General features: G+C 46.7%; 1 protein-coding gene across 1 annotated transcript; it reads left to right on the top strand.

The window, feature by feature from the left end:
- The first annotated feature begins 5324 nt into the window (after positions 1-5324).
- On the top strand, positions 5325-17441 carry LOC134488469 (perilipin-3-like). The gene is made up of 8 exons (XM_063290919.1): positions 5325-6788; positions 8109-8167; positions 10128-10323; positions 10591-10673; positions 11856-12315; positions 12820-13019; positions 14297-14428; positions 15884-17441. The coding sequence occupies exons 2-8, from the start codon at positions 8126-8128 to the stop codon at positions 16418-16420; spliced, it is 1650 nt and encodes a 549-aa protein (XP_063146989.1). The 5' UTR covers positions 5325-6788; positions 8109-8125; the 3' UTR covers positions 16421-17441.
- Positions 17442-17837: the final 396 nt, after the last annotated feature.

Here is a 17837-nt window from a genome sequence, read left to right on the forward strand (position 1 = left end):
AATAAGATAGATGCACCATGTTCAGAAAAAGGCAGCTAAGATTACAGGGGTCGTGTCAACTTAGACCGAAGAGAGCCTCAAGAGAAGAGAACCTCTGTAGCCCAGGGTTGAACTGTGAAGTCCTTGGTGCTCTCTGAACTTGGTTGAGCTCTGAACAAGGAGACGCCAAGCTGGTCTCTCCAACTTGGCTTCTGCTAGGAAGTATATAGATCTATAGATATCACTTAAAATATCACCAGTGGACCTGCCCTGTTTTTCCCTCCTCCTTTCCTTACTGCAGAGTTCTCCAAAGTGGTCAGTATTGACCCCCAAGGGTTGATGGGACTATCCAAAGGGCCGATGTTGTTCGTAGTACTATTAGTTATGGTAGTATTTATTACATTATTTTCATGTAATCAATGTTTCGGGGTCAACGAACGATCTGAAACTTCATGAAGGGGTCGATGAGCTGAAGAGTCTGGGGAGCCCAGGACTTATCAGCACTGTGCATTTCCCCTGAATCCCCTTTGTGGCTTCCCAGCGTAGAGGGATGAAGACAAGATGCAGGACGCAGCTCTAGTTTTGCCTCTCTCCTCCTTTGCCAGCCCTTCGAGGTAGCCCAGACAAGAAGCACAGACCATGAGTACAAACACTACCCTTACTGTGAACAGAACAGAACCTTGCAAGTCTGAAAGTATTTTTCCCCTCATTTTTACTCTCGAGAAGACTAGGGACGGTCCCTTCTGAGATGTTTTGCACCCCCCTTTGCCTTCTGGGGGCTGGGATCCCTTCTGCATGATGTCTAGGTTGCGGCTCTTCCTCCTGTCCCCCAAGGTCATTCTCGCAGGCCACTACATCCTTGTACAACTTTTAAGAGAGAAAGAAAAGGTGCCAATGCTGCTTGCAAGGAGTGAAAGTGAGAAATAGGGAGATCTTATGTGTCTATGGCTTGCTTAACCAGGTTACATAACCCTAAGTTACTTAATCAAGAGTCTGTTGGTGATTACAGCAGCATACAAATTTGATAAATAAATACAGGTAGTCCTCACTTAATGACTACAATAGGGACCAGAAAACTGGTTGTTAAGCAGTGTGGTCATTAAGTGAGTCACCACATGACCAGACCCGATTTTAGGACCATTTTTACGACAGTCTTTAAGTGAATCCACCTTCCCCAATTGACCTTTTTTTTGCCGGAAACTAATAAAAAAGTTCACAAATGGCGATCGTGTGACTGCATGCCGCAACTGGTCGTAAATGTGAGCTGGCTGCCAGGTGCCCAAATTGCGATCACATGACTGCAGGGGTGGTGCAACGTTCTGCGACAGTCATAAGTGTGAGTACGGGTCATAAAGCACTTTTTCCGAGGCTGTCGTAACTTTGGACTGTTGCTAAACGAATGGTCGTTAAGCAAGGACCAACTGTAAGCACACACTGAGCCATAAACGAAGGAGCCAAGGTTCAACTAACTAAGTTTAGCTTGTGTGAATGTAGTCAGACAAAGAGAACTGCAGAGTCTCTTTCCCAGGGCAATGCCAAGGTCCAACACAACCAGGGGTGTCTGCAGGGTTTGGTCCCAAAAGTCAAGATGGTGGTTGTGCTGTTGCAATGCACACGTAGGAGGATTTGCACTAAAGCAAGGCCCGTCTTGATTTTTGGGGCCAAACCTTGCAGGCACCACTGGGCACAACATTCATCTGCGAAGATGAGCAAATTTGTTTTCTGTTGCTTGGGGCAGAAGGTCCCAGTATCCCACTCTGCAAGGAGATTTCTGACTATGGATTAGCCAAAGTTATTTTTCCTGATGACGCTAATTCTGAGGACAGAGCTTCTGGAATAGCGAACTGCCTTAGCTAAAGGTTCTGACAAGGGCATCTGGAGCTGGCCGGGGTTGGACTTGACTGCTGCAGATCTGGAGCCATCAGATGGATGCAGAAAGATCTGCCCCAGCACCTGATTCCTAATCTTTTTAAAACCTGATGATGGAAAGGTTTGAACTATGATCAGATTTCTCTGCCAGGATGGCGTCTCTTGAGACTGACACTTGATCATCATTTGGTTTCCTGCTATGGAAGCTGCTATGCCACCTTCCAGAGGCTGAATAATGTGGAAATAAAAGGCACACATGGTTTAATCAAAGGGTATACAGGTAGTCCTCACTTAACAACCATTCATTTAGTGACAGTTCGGACTTACAACGGTGCTGAGAAAACTGACTTACAACCAGTACTCACACTTACAACCGTCACAGCATCCCCATGGCCAGGTGATCACGATTTGGACCTTGGCAACCAGTTCACATTTATGACCATCACAGCATCCCGTGGTCACATGATCACCATTTTCGACCTTCCCAGCCAGCCTCTGGCAAGCAAAATCCAATGGGGAACTGCGTGATTCACTTAACAACTGCCAAAAATGTCATAAAATTGGGTCAATTCACTTAATGACCGTTTTGCTTAACAACTGAAATTCCAGTCTCAGTTGTAGTTGTTAAGCAAGGATAATACAAATTCTCTTAATACTAGTTAAACCCCCCTAGGGTGAATGGTTGAAGAAAAGTTGGAAGGATAAGCTGTACTTTGAACCTTAGACAGTTGCCCGATTAGCTTTGCGATGGGCTGGAAGATAGAAAACACAGATAAGTTACTAGTTATTACTTACCTAGATTTACCAACATCGTCATCGTCATCATCATCAATCGTTATCACAGTAATTAACTGGCAGAAAGCACATTATGTGGGACATAGAAGTATACATGTGTAGGCTAGACTAGTAGGATTAAAATTAATAAAGCAGGTACGTACAAGGAATGTTAAGAGAAAGAAAAGTATTAGGGATAGAAACATCAAGAGTAATAACATTAAGGCTATTTAAACTGTAGTTCCAAGGATGATGTGGAGTCTGTGTGATCTGATGGCTATGAAGACCGTTGAGCCAGAGAAGCTGTCTATGGTGAAGGGGGTGTCTATGTATGTTGATACAGCAGTAAGTGTAAAATAAATTCCTAAGTCAGAATAATCTAAGGTGAAAGCTAAAAAATGAAACAAAAAATCAAGGTACGTGCCACTCGATTAAGCCAGGAAATCAACTAAAAAGGATTTAAGCCCTGCAGCTTTCATTTATAAATACAAATCCAGAATATGCTATAACATATTATATTACACTAGACAACCCGTGGACCTGTTGGGTCATCGTTTCGGAGATATTTCCTTACCAGATTCCTCAGCGCCTTCAACAATGGCAGAGCTTCTAATGTACGGGAAAAGTTCTTAAAAATTCAGGCAGAGAAAGTAGCCCATGTTGAACTGTATAGCCAAGTCAAACGTCAGGAATTGACCACAGGAAATGGTTTATGACATTCTGTATTATGTCATCAAATGTTTTATAAAATGTGCCAAATTTCAATTCCACGGGAGTCACGGGTCCTGGATTTTGGACGCATTCTGTAAGTTAGCCCTTTTGCCTTGGTTCAAAAATTGTTGCCCTACAATGCACCTTTTCACCCCGTTTAAGGTTACAAACAGACACGAGAGTTTTAGTAGTATATAGATTGGATTGGATTATTATTAATATATTGAGATAATATATATTATGTAGAGTGAATCTAACAGTGTTTCTCACCCTTGGCATTTTTAAGATGTGTGGACAGCCAGGGGATTCTGGGAGTTGAAGTCTACACACCTTAAAGTTGTCAAGGTTGAGAAACACTGGAATATAATATATTAGCTCACAAGTTAAAGACTACTGCAATAGAAACAAATCAATATTATTATGCTTTGTTAGCATTTTATCATGTTTATTTGACTTGGATGACACGTGGTACAAGGGGCTTTTTCCAAAGATGACACTCAGAAAAACAGTGAGTTGCGTGAGACAAACAGTACAGGAGGGCTGCAACCTTTTGCAACATGTGTGTGGGTGTGTGGGTGGGTTTTCAAATGCATTCGTTTGGCCTCCTGGACTACAAAGGTCTTTGGTCTGATCTAGCAACATTTGCTTATGCAAGTCCCTGGTTGTGACAGCAACATGGCACTTCCATGCCCAGGGATAGTCTATCTTGGATTATTAATTGCTGAAGATAAATAACCCAGGGAGGTCAAGTTCTTGCTTCCAGCTTCTTCTGATGGACTTCACCAAAGCACCTGGCTAAGAAGAGGTCTAGGCAGACCATTTGTCTGACTGAAAATCTCAAGGGTATTTATGAGCATTCTTGAATAAAATCCTCCACGTATAGGAGCAGTCTACTTTCAGTGACTACCTGCTATGGATAAGCAACCTCAGAGTACTTCTGCATTACTGCCCTGCTCTATTTGCAGATCATGGTTTACAGTCTGTGTGTGTGAGAGAGTTTTGGACATGGGACCAGGACAAAGCAAGGACCTGGTATTTGTTGGGAAGGAAGCCATCCACTCCCAACATCTGTCACATTGGGCAACCCCATGCACCAACCTGCAAGGTTGCTCTCGGGCATCTTGTGACATCCTGTCTTGCACAATTTTTCCCATGATCATGTTAGCCAAGAGCGAGAAGAGGGACAGATGGACTAAGAACATTTTTCCAATGCTGGCCAAGGGGTGGTGTGGCTTGGGGAAGGCTGAAAGGTCCCAAGGAGACAGTCTGTTGATCTTTAGAGTTCAGTATCTTCCCAAAATGTGGGCTGATACCACAGCTTCCGGAATTTCCAGTCAGAAGCCGGAAGCACTACAGATCCCACAGCAACATCTCTGCAGCCTGAGGATCCCCCAGTTTAGGTGAAACAAAGAAAGGGATCGTAGAACAAATCAATCCAGACTTCTCACTCAAGGCACAATGACGAGGCTTCAACTATCATATTTTGGACTCATTATGCCAAGACCCAGCTCCCTTGAGAAATCCATAGAGCTGGGGAAGAAAATAAGAAAAGGATGACCAAGAGTAAGGTGGATGGACTTGATTACAGCAGTGACAGGCGCACTGTTGAAAGACCTGAAGGGTGAGATTGTCTTGGAAGAAAAAAATCTGTCTGTGTGGTCACTAAGACTCAACACTGACTTGATGGCACAATCCATCAGCACAAAGACTGAGCTCTCTTGAGAATGTTATGATGGTGGGAAAGATGGAAGGAAAGAGAAGAAGAGGATGACCAGCAGCAAGGGGGATGGACTCAGTTAAGCTTGGAAGATCTGAAGGGCCAGGTTGGGGCATATCCTGCTGGAGAAGGTCTATCTACATGGTTGCTAGGAGTTGACACCAACTTGATATCACCTAATCAATCCATCAGTCACAACACATCTGGAAGATACTAAACTGGGGAAGAACAGCTTAAACTAGATCTGGGGAATCTGGATTGGCAGGTCTCCTGAACCCCTACCAGTCTCAGCCAGAGTTAGGAGCCACAGTTCACCCAAAACTGAACTCAGAGGGAAAGGTGGCAGCATCTTGTCAGTCTTGTCTGGACACAGAAACTGGTTAGTTCTTGGATGGGGGATCTCCAGGAAATCTTATGGTTGGAGACTCTGCTGAGAAGCTGAAGGAGACCCTTCCAGAAGAAAACAATAGCGGGAAACAACAAGGACGTGTCCATGAAGACAGCAGATGTTGAGCTGGGATCGAGGGAAAGCTGAAGGAGATATTTCCAGGCCTTCTAGCTGGAATGCAACGTGGACACATTGCCACCCATGTCCAGATTGAAAAATGGCCATGTCCTCTGAGCAGAGATGAAAAAAATAATCCCAAAACTCAGCTGCAGAAGGGGGAAAGCAGTCACCCATAGCCAGGAGTGTTTCACGCCCTGGCCTTGATTGCAAGTCCGTTTTCAAGCCAATGTTCTACCTGGTGGCTGTTGAGGATGAGAAGAGAAGCAGAATTTTCTCACTGGAGATGATTTGCCTCCCATTTTGACTCAGCTGGCCTGGATGAAAATAAACGGGCTGATTGCTGCCTCTTGGCATGGAGCACAAACCCGAAATGTGCAATGCCAGCTCCTAATCCTCACGAGTGGTTTTGCACGCCACCCAGTGCTCACTGCATTGGTGAAAGGCATCACTGCGGCCAAGTGGGTTGTGCTCACCCAGATTGCGGTCCCCACCCTGCCTTCACAGCACCAGCTGTCTGAACACCTTATCTGTGGAGTCCTTGGGGCTCTCTGAGCCTGGTTGTTTTCTTGCAGATGTTTCATTGCCTGACCAGGCAACGTCTTCAGTGCGAGGAGGGAGGGGGCCTTGCTCTCAGTTTATAGACCATGGCTTGCCCTGCTTGTGTTGGTGGGGGTGTTGTTCTCTCCCTGGGAGTTCCTTGATTGGGCTGTTGTTTGCTGCTTGGTTGATTGCCTGAGTTGATAGTTCCTTGATTAGGGTGTATTGTGCTGTTTGATGGTTCATCTGGTGTTAATCCTGGTGTTGATTTTTGCATATCTGGGTGTTGATTGCTGGCAAGGGAGTGTCCTGGCCGTTTGGCTTTTCTATTGTCTCTTCTGAATGGTATGTAGACGTTGTTTACCTCTATGTGTCTGTTGATGGCTGCTTTGTCTGAGTGCCAGGCTTCTTGTCTTATCTTATCTGAACATCTTGTCTTCCTGGGTTGGGTACCACCTGTCTGAAGGCCTGGAATGCATTGGTTGCAGGCACCATCAATTCCCAAGCATATCCACAACTTCTCACATGCCCGAGGTCCATCTCCGGTCACACCCTGCAGCGGGGTCATCTGCCCTTGGCTGCCCACAAAGAAGTGCAGAAGCGCTGTGGGTGATGCGCGTGTTTTTTTTTCCAGAAGATGTCAGGCTGGGACCCTTAATAAAGCTGAAGAAGCCAACTGTTTTCCAGCACTGTGTAAGCACTGGCACATCCGAGCATTCATTCAGTGACAGTTGGGAGACCAGGCTCTTTCTACTGTTTTGATGAAGCGAAATGACCAGCAGAAGAAGAAAGCTGCGAATGCCCCATTCCCGCTCAAACCTGCATTTTAAAACTACGTTCTCTAAATTGCCCTCTGTCCCTCTTCCCACTAAAACATGACACCCCCCTTCCCATGCCAGGTGGCTCCTCTGATGTTTCCTGCTTGCATGGCCTCGGGGTAGCCGATGCAATGAGCCCCTAGCCGTAACAAATCAGTTCGCACTCCACTCTGGCACCCCCCTCCCATCTGGCGACACGAAGTCTGTTCACCCCGGGAAAGAAGGATGGAAGATGCTTCGATAAGGGGTTCTGTGAACCTTTGACCGGAGACTCTGACATGCTGAAAGGACCAGGGCAAAGTTCCTTAAAATATGATCTGGAAACCAGAGAAGGACAGCTCTCTGCCTTCTCTGGTGTTGCCAAGATGTCCCAGCACTGGTGCAAACCGCAGTTGATTACAAAGTCCAACTTTCCTTCTCCGCCCCAAAGATCTGCAGGAAAATAAAGTTACTGTCTAGACCAGTGTTTTTCAACCTTGGCGACTTTAAGAAGGGCGGACTGCAACTCCCAGAATTCCCAGCCAGCCATGGGATTCTGGGAGTTGCAGTCTGCCCATCTTAAAGTCTCCAAGGTTGAAAAACACTGCTCTAAGGTTACAGCATAATTTCCTTCTCCCCACAGTCCACCCTTTCTAATCATCAAACCCATAAATTGCAAGTTCATTTTTTTTCTTTGTTCAGCAAAAAGTCCATAAGGGGTTTCCAGTCACAACTTCCTCTGTATTATTGAGTGTTATAGGAAGCCCTTGATTGACCAAAGCCATGATGGGCTGCACAGAGGAGCTGGCAATCTGGTGGCATATACATAATAATAATAATAATAATAATAATAATAATAATAATAATAATAATAATAATAATACCACTTGAACTGCATCAGCATTGACAAAATCACATCAGTCAAATGCAAAAGGCAGCTTTCCCTGGAATGGGTGACATCCTGCAATGATATATTTAATATTATTAAGCAACAACATTGGCCTATCCCAGGTCCTTGGGAAGGACTCAATAGGTGATCAAAAATGCCAAATCCAGTCCAAACATCTGGCTGGCTGTGTGACCAACCATCATAATAATTTACCTTCTTATGCCTTTCATGCACTGTCAATGATGTTGCGTCTCTCTGCAAAGCAGTGCCACGTCTATGGATGGGTGGTTTGATTTATGGTAAACCATGATTTGGGTTCTCTTATAGTTTGACCTGACTTCCTCATGGCCAATAACGGGGAGAACCATGATGCTTCAAAGACTGAGGTCAGTTTCTGCAACTCTTCTTTCAGAAAATGATTTTTGTTGTTTATTCGTTTAGTCGCTTCCGACTCTTCGTGACTGCATGGACCAGCCCACGCCAGAACTTCCTGTCGGTTGTCGCCACCCCCAGCTCCCCCAGGGACGAGTCCGTCCCCTCTAGAATATCATCCGTCCACCTTGCCCTTGGTCGGCCCCTCTTCCTTTTGCCCTCCGCTCTCCCTAGCATCAGCATCTTCTCCAGGGTGTCCTGTTTTCTCATTGTGTGGCCAAAGTATTTCAGTTTTGCCTTTAATATCATTCCCTCAAGTGAGCAGTCTGGCTTTATTTCCTGGAGGATGGACCGGTTTGATCTTCTTGCAGTCCAAGGCACTCTCAGAATTTTCCTCCAACACCACAGTTCAAAAGCATCGATCTTCCTTCGCTCAGCCTTCCTTATGGTCCAGCTCTCGCAGCCATATGTTACTCCGGGGAACACCATGAATAATGTCGGGTGTCTGGGGAGACTACCAGTGGTTTTGCACATTCCTGCAGACACTGTAGCTGCTCTCTTCCAGCCATGCCTTCTCCAATATGGTGGCCTCCAACAGTGTTAGAGACATTCCCTGTCAGCATGATCTTTGTGATCCAGCAGAAGATCAGTATAGGTAGTCCTCGACTTACAACCACAATTGGGACAGGAATTTCCATCATAAGTCAAGTCACCACATGACAGGACCTGATTTTACAACCATTTTTATGTTGGCCATTAAGCAAATCCAGCTTCCCCAATGGGCAGTTTTTGCCAGAAAATGATGAAAACATTGCAAAGCACGTTCACATGACTGCAGGACGCTGCAACTGGTCGTAAATGGGAGCCAGCTGCCAAGTGCCTGAAATGCAACCATGTGACTGCAAGGGGTGGTGGTGCGACATTTTGCGATGCTCCGGAAGTGCTTTGCAGGCCATAAAGCGCCCATTCTGATGCCGTTGTAACTATGGACCATCATTAAACGAACGGTTGTAAGTCGAGGACTACCTGTAACCCCAAGCTAACCACAGCTGCTATGTTTTACAGAGTTCACAGAGAAACTCAATAATCAGGTTAGCCAACTGAGTTGTGTGAACCTGAATCAGACTGGATTGAATCCCTCTTTAAACCATGATTTCTACTTTGATGGTTTATTAATGAAATCGGGGGGGGGGTCAAACTTTTTAAAAACTAAACCAGGGGGTTTCAAATTTTCTGAAGCTGCAGAAGCTGTTAGTGAAAAAGACAAATTCCCAGATCCCTTGATCAAGAGGCAAAGTTCTAGCGATAGAAAATGGGCAATAATACGAAACTTGTCCTCGCTGCAGTTCATTGATGCAAACGTCTGTGTTAAAGGTGTTTGGGTTTCTCAAAAATGAATGCCCCAGATATTGTCCCAGAAAGTCCTTCCATTTACTGAGAGTAGAACAAGTACACTGTTTATTTTAAATTCAAACAGAACATTTCCAGTGCACAAAATTACAAGCTGAATTTCACAATTACTTTGGGGGTCAAAGTTTAACCTAAACAATCAATGCTCAGAGCCTGGGATGTGATGGCTTTTCCGTCCAAAAACTGCTTGGTTTTTCTAATGCCCTTAGCTGCGTCCAAGTGAACTTTTCTTTTTGGCCTTAGTCTTTCGTGGAACCTTATCAAGGACTCTGCAGAACACAATCTGCAAACCCCCAAACCAAACCACAGCTGGTTGGGTTCATGCCAGTTTGCATCATGGTTCAGAGCGTGTTGCGTCAATCAAATTCCCGTTAGCCTGAATTACAAACAATGTCAGAGGGCTTAGCACGTGGGGGATCCTCAGAACTTCCATCAGCCCCAGCCACAAAGGGCAGCCCTCAGCAGTGATGGGAGGTGTAGTCCACGCAACCAAGAAATGATCTTGGGAGCCACAGACTTGTGGACCGTGGTCCAGCTGAGATCAACTTCCTTGCCTTCCTCCAGAACGTCGTGACGCGGGTCACCAACCTGCCCTTGGTCAGCTCTGTGTACAGCATCTGTTCCTCCTTGTACCACTATGCCAAAGAGAACTATCCCTGTGTCAACACCGCCTGCAACATTGCGGAGATGGTGGCTGCCGTGGCCATGGGCAGTGCCCGCGGCGGGGCCCAGCCTCTTCTCACCCATTTTGAACCGCAGAGTGAGTACAGAAATGCTGCCCACCCTTTACAGATGGGGTGGGTGAAGGTGAAATTATTTATTTCAGCCAAATAGGCATTGCACAGTTTTAGATCTTTGCCCAGGAGTCATGCTGAAATGGAAGATCTAAGTAATTGAAATAAATCATAATAAATTAGATATATGGCTTTCTTTTTAACCGAAAAAATAGAACTGTTTCAGACTGAAATGAAGCGTGAGAAGAATTCGACTTAAAGCCAAAAGCTTCAAAACTGCTTTTTCTTCCTAGTTGCAACTGTGAACGAATACGCTTGCAAGAGGCTGGATAAGCTAGAGGAAAAACTGCCAATCCTTCATCAACCAACATACCAGGTAACACAAACTGGCAGAGTTCACACAACACTTTAATCCCCCAAAGATGATTGCTAGGTTCACATAACACGTGAAATAAATAAATCACCTTATAGCTTAATGTTGGTATGTTTCCTTGAGGACTTTTTCATGCTTGTTTATCCAGAGGTGGATTCCACCCATCTTAGAGTTGCCACGGTTGAGAAACCCTGCTCCAGAGGGTAAGACTTGAATGAATGGGATGATACTTTAAAGATGTAAATACAGATTAGACATTAGGAAGACCTCCTTGACGGGACTGGCTCTCAATGAATAGAATAGGTTGCCACGTGGGGTGGTTCCTTCCCCTTCACGGGGGTTTTTCAAACAGAGGCTGGATCATCATCTATGGGGGATGGTGAACTGAATCCTGCAATGTGCAGGGGGTTGGACTTGATGACCTCTGAGGTCCCTTCCAACTCTATGATTCTAGATACCATTTTAAAAAAGATACGACTGAGAGTCAAGGGAGAAATGAACAGCGCAGAGCACACCTTCCCCAGCAATTTATATCCAGATAAGCAGGAAACTGCATCAGATAAAGCAGCAAGGAAGAAACCTCAATCCAACCAAGACTGGCAGGGCAGCTCCTATCTATAAAGACCTTATAAGATATTATATTATAATATCTATAAAGAGTTCATGATGTGTAAACTACCAGCAGACATCACTCCTGCTTGCACTGAGGAAGTTACGAAATATCTGCAAGAAAACCACCAACTTTAGAGAACCCCAGAACCCACCATATTCTTGGAGATATATTTTACTCAATGGCTCAAGGGTGACTTCCTGATTTTACTTGGATTTTTCAACTCAACAGATTTCTGGTTCTTGCACAAAAATGCTGACTTCATTTGCGTGTTCTCTTAGCTGACTGGCACCCTTAACGGCCCCAGCTGAACAGTCCCAACAGGTTGGGATTTCAAGGTCCCATGGCGGTGTTTCTCAAGCTCAGCAACTTGAAGGTGTCTGGACTTCAACTCCCAGAATTCCCCTATGCTGGCTGGGGAATTCTGGGCGTTGAAGTCCACACATCTTCAAGTTGCTGAGCTTGAGAAACACTGTCCTACAGATAGTTCTCTCTTCATCTTTGACGAGAGACCTTTCTTACTACTGGTTTTCCACCAGAATTATTCCTTTTGTCTTTCATCTTCTTCCTCCTAGGTCTTTGAAGATGGTGTCACCTTGACCAAAGCGGTGGTCAGTTCCACCGTCAATGCAGCTAGCGGGGCCAAAGGCATCATGTCCCAGAGAGTAGCTGCAGCTGTTGACCTGACCAAGGACATTGTCCAGGACAGCATCACCTTGACCAAGTCGGTGGTGAATTCCACGGTCAACACGGCTCTGAACGCCGCCAACGAAGCCAAGGAGCTTGTCACGCACCGGGTGGCCGACGTGGTCAACCTGAGCAAAGAGACTGTCCAAGACAGTGTTGACCTTACTAAATCGGTGATGTCTTCCACGGTGAACACCGCCCGTCAAGTGCAGAGTGCTGGGGCTCTCCAGGAAGGTGTTGAGATGGCAAGTTTCTTCAGGCAGGCCTTAGCCAGCGGAGTGGATGCCATGTTGGACAAGACGGAGGAAACGGTGGATTATTACCTTCCCATGTCAGAAGAAGAACTGGGTAAGAGCAGGCTGGAGAACCATGCTACATTTGCGTGAGGAAGTCTTCTTTGATTATCCCATAGAACAACCGTTGCCAACCTGGCCTCTTCCAGATGGGCCTCTCAGGTCACACAGCGCTCAGCCAACGTACTGAGGTCCAACACATTTGCGTGAGGGAGCCCTTCTCCTGGTTACATTGATGGCTGTGTGTGGTTTCCCGTTCTTGGTTGCTCTGGGCTTTCTGTTTTCCGACGTTTTAATTATTTTAATGTTCTAGCTACCCAGAGTGCTTTATAGCCAGAGATGGGCGGCTATATAAATCCATGCAATCCATCAATCCGTCAATCAATAAGACACCAGATCAGGGGTGCCCGACCAGCTTCCGAAGTCAGTTCTCCAAAGGTCCTTCATGAGAGAGGCAAAACAGGAGCAACCGACCTGTCGTAAAATACCAAAATGCAAATTTAAAACCTGGAATGAATACAGGGGGATGCTGTTCACGCCCGGTTTGTTCTTCCTGCAGCCCAGCTGGCCACGGAGGTGCAGGGCTGCAGCTCGGCTTCGACGCAGGAGCAGCAGGAAGAGCAGGGTTACTTCCTCCGCCTGGGGTCCCTATCCAGCAAAGTCCGTTCTCGCACCTACCTGCATTCCCTGAAGAGGCTTCATCTCATCTGGGAAAACACGCAGAACACACTCTCCCAGCTCCAGCTGGTGATTAACCTGGTAGGCCTGCCCTGGGTGCAGAAAAACAGCCGTATGTTCCATGCATGGCGGCTGTGCGCTGATCTGTTTTTATTGCCTGTCATCTTTGAGCTTATCTTCAATGGCAAAGCAGCAACGGTAAAAACTCCTGTAAGCTGAGTTTTAGGATTTCAGGGAGTCATGTGGAAGGGGTTGCCCATTCCGGGAAGGTTATTCCATTCCTTAGGGGCCAGCCCTACAAGGTAGACCAGATTAAGAAACCTGTGCTATGTTAGGTCAGGAGTCCTTTTATTGCAAAGCTATAATAGCTGAATCTGAGTGTGTTCCCCCCCCCCCTTTCTCTTTGTGTGAACTAGGGAGATGTTTACTCACATTACTTTCCTGGCCCAGACTCAAGCCCCTCTTATCTGACCGTTTGCCTTGTTGGAAGTCCTGGCAAATCCAGCATGCCTCATTTACATGTGAATTAGCATGTAAATTGAGTTGTCCCACAGTGCAACTCTGAGGAAGCTCTTTGTTGCCACTCCCACTTCCTCTTTCTCTCTCTTTCCCCCTTCCTCCACCCAGGGAGAAGCAAGCATGCTGCTCTGCTCTCCATTCCTCAGGGCCATGTGCTCGGGCCTTGATGAGGAATTCAGCCCCTTTCTTCCACGCAGCTCTTGGCAGCAAAAAGGGCTGAGAGTTTAGGGCAAACTAAGTATTTAGAAAGAAAAGAAGAACAAAGGAACCTCATCTTTTCCACCAAGATGGATGTAACAGAAGCAACAATAAAGTCAGTAAGAATTCTTTTACTTATCTTAACCTAATCAGTCTGAGCGTGTGATTCTTTATGCTTGGGAGGGCTGAATGTGTAAGGTCCATAACCTATGTCTCTCTGGCATGCTCACTGAAGCTATCTAAGATCATTTTCTTTTTCTGTGCCAGCTTCTCAGCTGCATTATAAGCTCTGCTGCATTTCAGTGGTTCTAGCAGGCCACTAAATTGGCTTCATTCCTCCGGTCCTTCAAGGCCATTCCTCTGTCCCTCTACGTTAGGTCACTTTTCAGACCTGGGATGACCCATCTCAAGCAAGTGGACCTTGCTGAACTGTTTGCAAACAGCCAAGGTTGATTAGGCATTGCCCTCTGCCCCCAAGCCACAACCTGCATTTCTCTTGGCAGACTCCTTGTCTTTAACCTAAACCCATCATCCTGAAACTGACTGCAGAGAGCAAAGACAGAAGCAAGGGGTAAGAACTTGAACATAACTACACCAACTGTTGTTTTCCTGAACTGCTTCAATTTCTGCTCCATTGGCAGGTGGAGCACCTGAAAGACAGTGCGGGGAGTCAGTTCCAGGAGGCACAACAAAAACTTAACCAGATTTTGCTCAAATGGACCCAGATACATCCAGAAGAAGGCCAGGATGCCAGAGAAGACTCCCCGCAACAGGTATTCTTTGCCTCTGGCAAAGTCCTCAAGTTAGAAATTACCCCAGAGATCATCTAGTCCAACCCCTGCTCAGTGCAGGATCCACCGCAGGGAAACTTCTAGTGAGACCATAAGACACCACACTAAGCCTATCTCAGTTTGTTTGGTTTGGGCGAAGTGAGATATGTAAACCAGCCATTCTGGCCTGTAAAGCATGGTTAATGTCAGGTGGTGCAACCCTAGTCACTTGGGGTTTGTTCTGAAAATCCTAACTGACAAAATGCAGGAAGCCTGTCAGTCTTCAGAATGATTTGTGCAGGGGTGAGAATCGCTTTGATGGTATTATAGCAATGGAAGTTGGACCAACACTTCGTTGTAGGCCAAGCAGATGTTTGAGGGCTGTCATGGCTGTCAAACACAGTCCAGATCCTTCACAGGCAAAAATTAGGTTTCATTCCTCAGTGGTGTGAGAACTCTGCACATGCTCAGACATAATCATCCTTCCATATGTTCAATATCTAAATTAACAACCCTTAGACTCACACGTATTTTGAGGGGCAAACTAATCCTGGCACTGTTGGAAAACTACGACGTTTATCACGGAAGTTCTGATATTTTTATGTTTTTCTCTTTTTTTCCGAAGTCAGAATGGGAATATTAACTGTCCCCCCACCCCACCCCACCCCGAAATCACCTCCAGGTTTCACAGAGCCCAAACGAACAGGAAATATTTTCATTCAGCCGTGAGGACTGATGCTGGGGAATTCCATGAAGGAGAGCCTCAGGCACAGAAGAGTTACGTATTTCGTTTCGCAGACATCACTAAACGTATACAGCCGCCCATCCCACATCGGGGACGCTAGGCAGGGCACGCAATTAATCTGGGTGGCGCACATCATGCTTTTCTAAGATGGAATAGGAAACCTTTTTTGAAGTGAGGTTACCACTGGAATTTTGGGAGGCTGCAGTGGGTGTGCAATCACAAAATGGCTGCTGCAATCTTTCCAGAAGATGCTAACCAGCACAGTTGCTACCTATTAGCTACTAGACTTTGTGGGGCAAAAAGTATCACTTTGCATCAGTATCAAACCCAAAGCATTAGGAAAAAAAACCCTCAGACCTGAAAAACCAACCCCAGATGGGGCAGAGGAACTAGGAGGCTTCAGGGAACCCACGACTGCCCAGATACCATTGTTCCTCATCCCTGCTCTAAGCCAGGGTTTATTGCATGTTTAAATATAGTTTATTGCAGTGTTTTTCAAACTTGGTGACTTTAAGATGGGTGGACTTCAACTCCCAGAATTCAAGCCGGCTGGGGGATTCTGGGAGTTGAAGTCCACCCATCTTAAAGCCGCCAAGTTTGAAAAACACTGGTGTACTGCAGGTCACATCCAGAGTTGTGTTCGTGCATCACGCTCAGTCCTGTTGTGATGGGGGCCCTTTTGCAACGCCCACGTGGACATTCTCCCTCTGCAGGTGGAGTCGGCTACTTTGGTGATGCTCAGAGCCATCACCCACAACCTGGGCCCTGCTTACACCCGGCTCATGGCCAGTGTTGAAGAGCTTCCCAGGAGCCTCCGCAAGAGGGTGGACCGAGCCCGGGGCAATCTCCTCCAGCTGCACAGCGCCTTCTCTTCCGCCGGGTCCTTCCAGGATTTGCCCTCCGGCCTTCTGGCCCAGAGCCAGGACAAAATCTCCCAAGCCCGGGAGGTTCTCGACACGTTGGCAGAATACCTGGTCCAAATGGCGCCTTTGAACTGGATCGTGGGGCCCTTCCGGCCCCAGGGGGCTGCCCAGGGGGGGACAGGAACCCCCCAAGAGGAGAGCGAGACAGGGGAGCCGAAGGAGACGGGCAATGATGCCACGGCATCCCCGCCGGAGAGCGTGGCAGCAAAGCGGGTTAAAAGGATGGAGAAGACGGCCAAAGCGGACCAAAAAGAGGCTGCGGAGGCAATTGAGGCCTTGAAGGAGCTGTTGGCGGGGTCCGACGGGGCCCCCAAGGAGAAGAAATAGGAGAAAGGGGAGGCCAAGGCCGTGCCAGGGGTCTGAACGAAGCCTCCGGGGTGCCTACAGGGTGGGGTCAAAAGTGTCCAGGTGGCAGCTACAAATGACCTTTGATTGTACCATTGGGACTGCCATCTTGACTTTTTTGACCCCACCCCGCAGACACCCCCGGAAGCCTCCAAAAGTCCTGGCAAGTTGCCATAAAAGTTCACAGCCATTCCTCCTGGGGGGGTGGCTGTCCCCAACCTCAGCCCCCCCCCAGTGATGCTGGGGGCCTTCTCCCAAAAGAAGCCGATGAGGAAAAGATTATTTCCTGCCGGGGAAATCCAGTCTCTGCACAATGAGAAACAGATCCCAGGAGGCTAAAAGCTTGCGGAGAGGGAGATCAGTTCCGATCCTTCCTTCTCCCCACAGTGACCCAGATCCCTGTGGAGGTGGCTTGGGAGGCCATTTTCTTTCCAAGGGGCGTGGGGATCGGTTCTGTTAATTTCCAAAGGAGCTTTTCTTAGATTCCTATTTCAGTTCAGAACCACAACAAGAATAGGGATCAAAAATCAGAGTTGGGGGAAGCGCTGGTGAGGATCTGTGTCCCTAGGTGGGTTGGCTGGTGTTTATTTATGCCTATATGTCAGAGAGAAACAATTGCCTTTCTTTTCCCATTTCTCTTGAGCCCAGCGTCTTGTTATAATCCAGCTGAGCAGTATGCATTGCACCCAGTTTCAAGGAAGGAATTGACGTCTCAGCAAGGAATTAAACTTCCTCCTATAGCCAAGCGTCTAGTCCTCATTGATGCAGAGATCAGCTTGTAAATAGGTGTAGGGCTGGGTGGTTGAGTCAAAAGCTTAATGGCAAAGATGGACTTGAAGATGATATTTGAAGATGAGAGGGAGAAGGGGTGGCATTATTTAACTCTGGGGGGGAAATTCAGCATGGGGTCAAGCTGAATTTCCATGAAGCTAAGCTTTGGGCATTTTCCGTTGCTGCTCCTTTTATGTCCTATTCTGTAGGAAAATAAATTTTAAAAAACGCATGCCAGTTTCCATCATTCTTTGCTGTAGAAGAGGTTGTGTGGCTTTGCAGGGTGTATAAAACCAGGCTTCTCAAATCTGGTGCGGGTGAGATGGGTGGACTTCAATTCAGAGCATGCCAATTGCCAAGGTAGCATGGACTGAAGTCCATCTGACAGCACCAGATTGGGAAAGGTCTATTAATAATTAAGTATGTGCCATCAAGCGGGTGTTGACTCTTCGCAACCTCATAGATAGATTTTCTCCGTGACAATCAGTCCCCAAACTGGTACTTCAGGTCTCCCGGCTGGCTGGGGAATTCTGGGATTGAAGTCCACACATCTTAAAGTTGCCAAGGTTGAGAAACTCTGCTCTTCACAGTTCTGGTCTTCTCAAGCCACTACAAATCAGAAAATCCT

The sequence above is a fragment of the Candoia aspera genome, chromosome 1, assembly GCF_035149785.1.
Source record: "Candoia aspera isolate rCanAsp1 chromosome 1, rCanAsp1.hap2, whole genome shotgun sequence".
NCBI classification, from domain to species: domain Eukaryota; kingdom Metazoa; phylum Chordata; class Lepidosauria; order Squamata; family Boidae; genus Candoia; species Candoia aspera.

Coding starts and splice junctions, on each gene's coding strand:
- LOC134488469 (XM_063290919.1), top strand. CDS start 8,126: ATGGCCAATAACGGGGAGAACCATGATGCTTCAAAGACTGAG. Junction 8,168..10,127: donor ATGATGCTTCAAAGACTGAG/GTCAGTTTCTGC, acceptor GCCTTCCTCCAG/AACGTCGTGACGCGGGTCAC. Junction 14,429..15,883: donor GAGAAGACTCCCCGCAACAG/GTATTCTTTGCC, acceptor CTCCCTCTGCAG/GTGGAGTCGGCTACTTTGGT.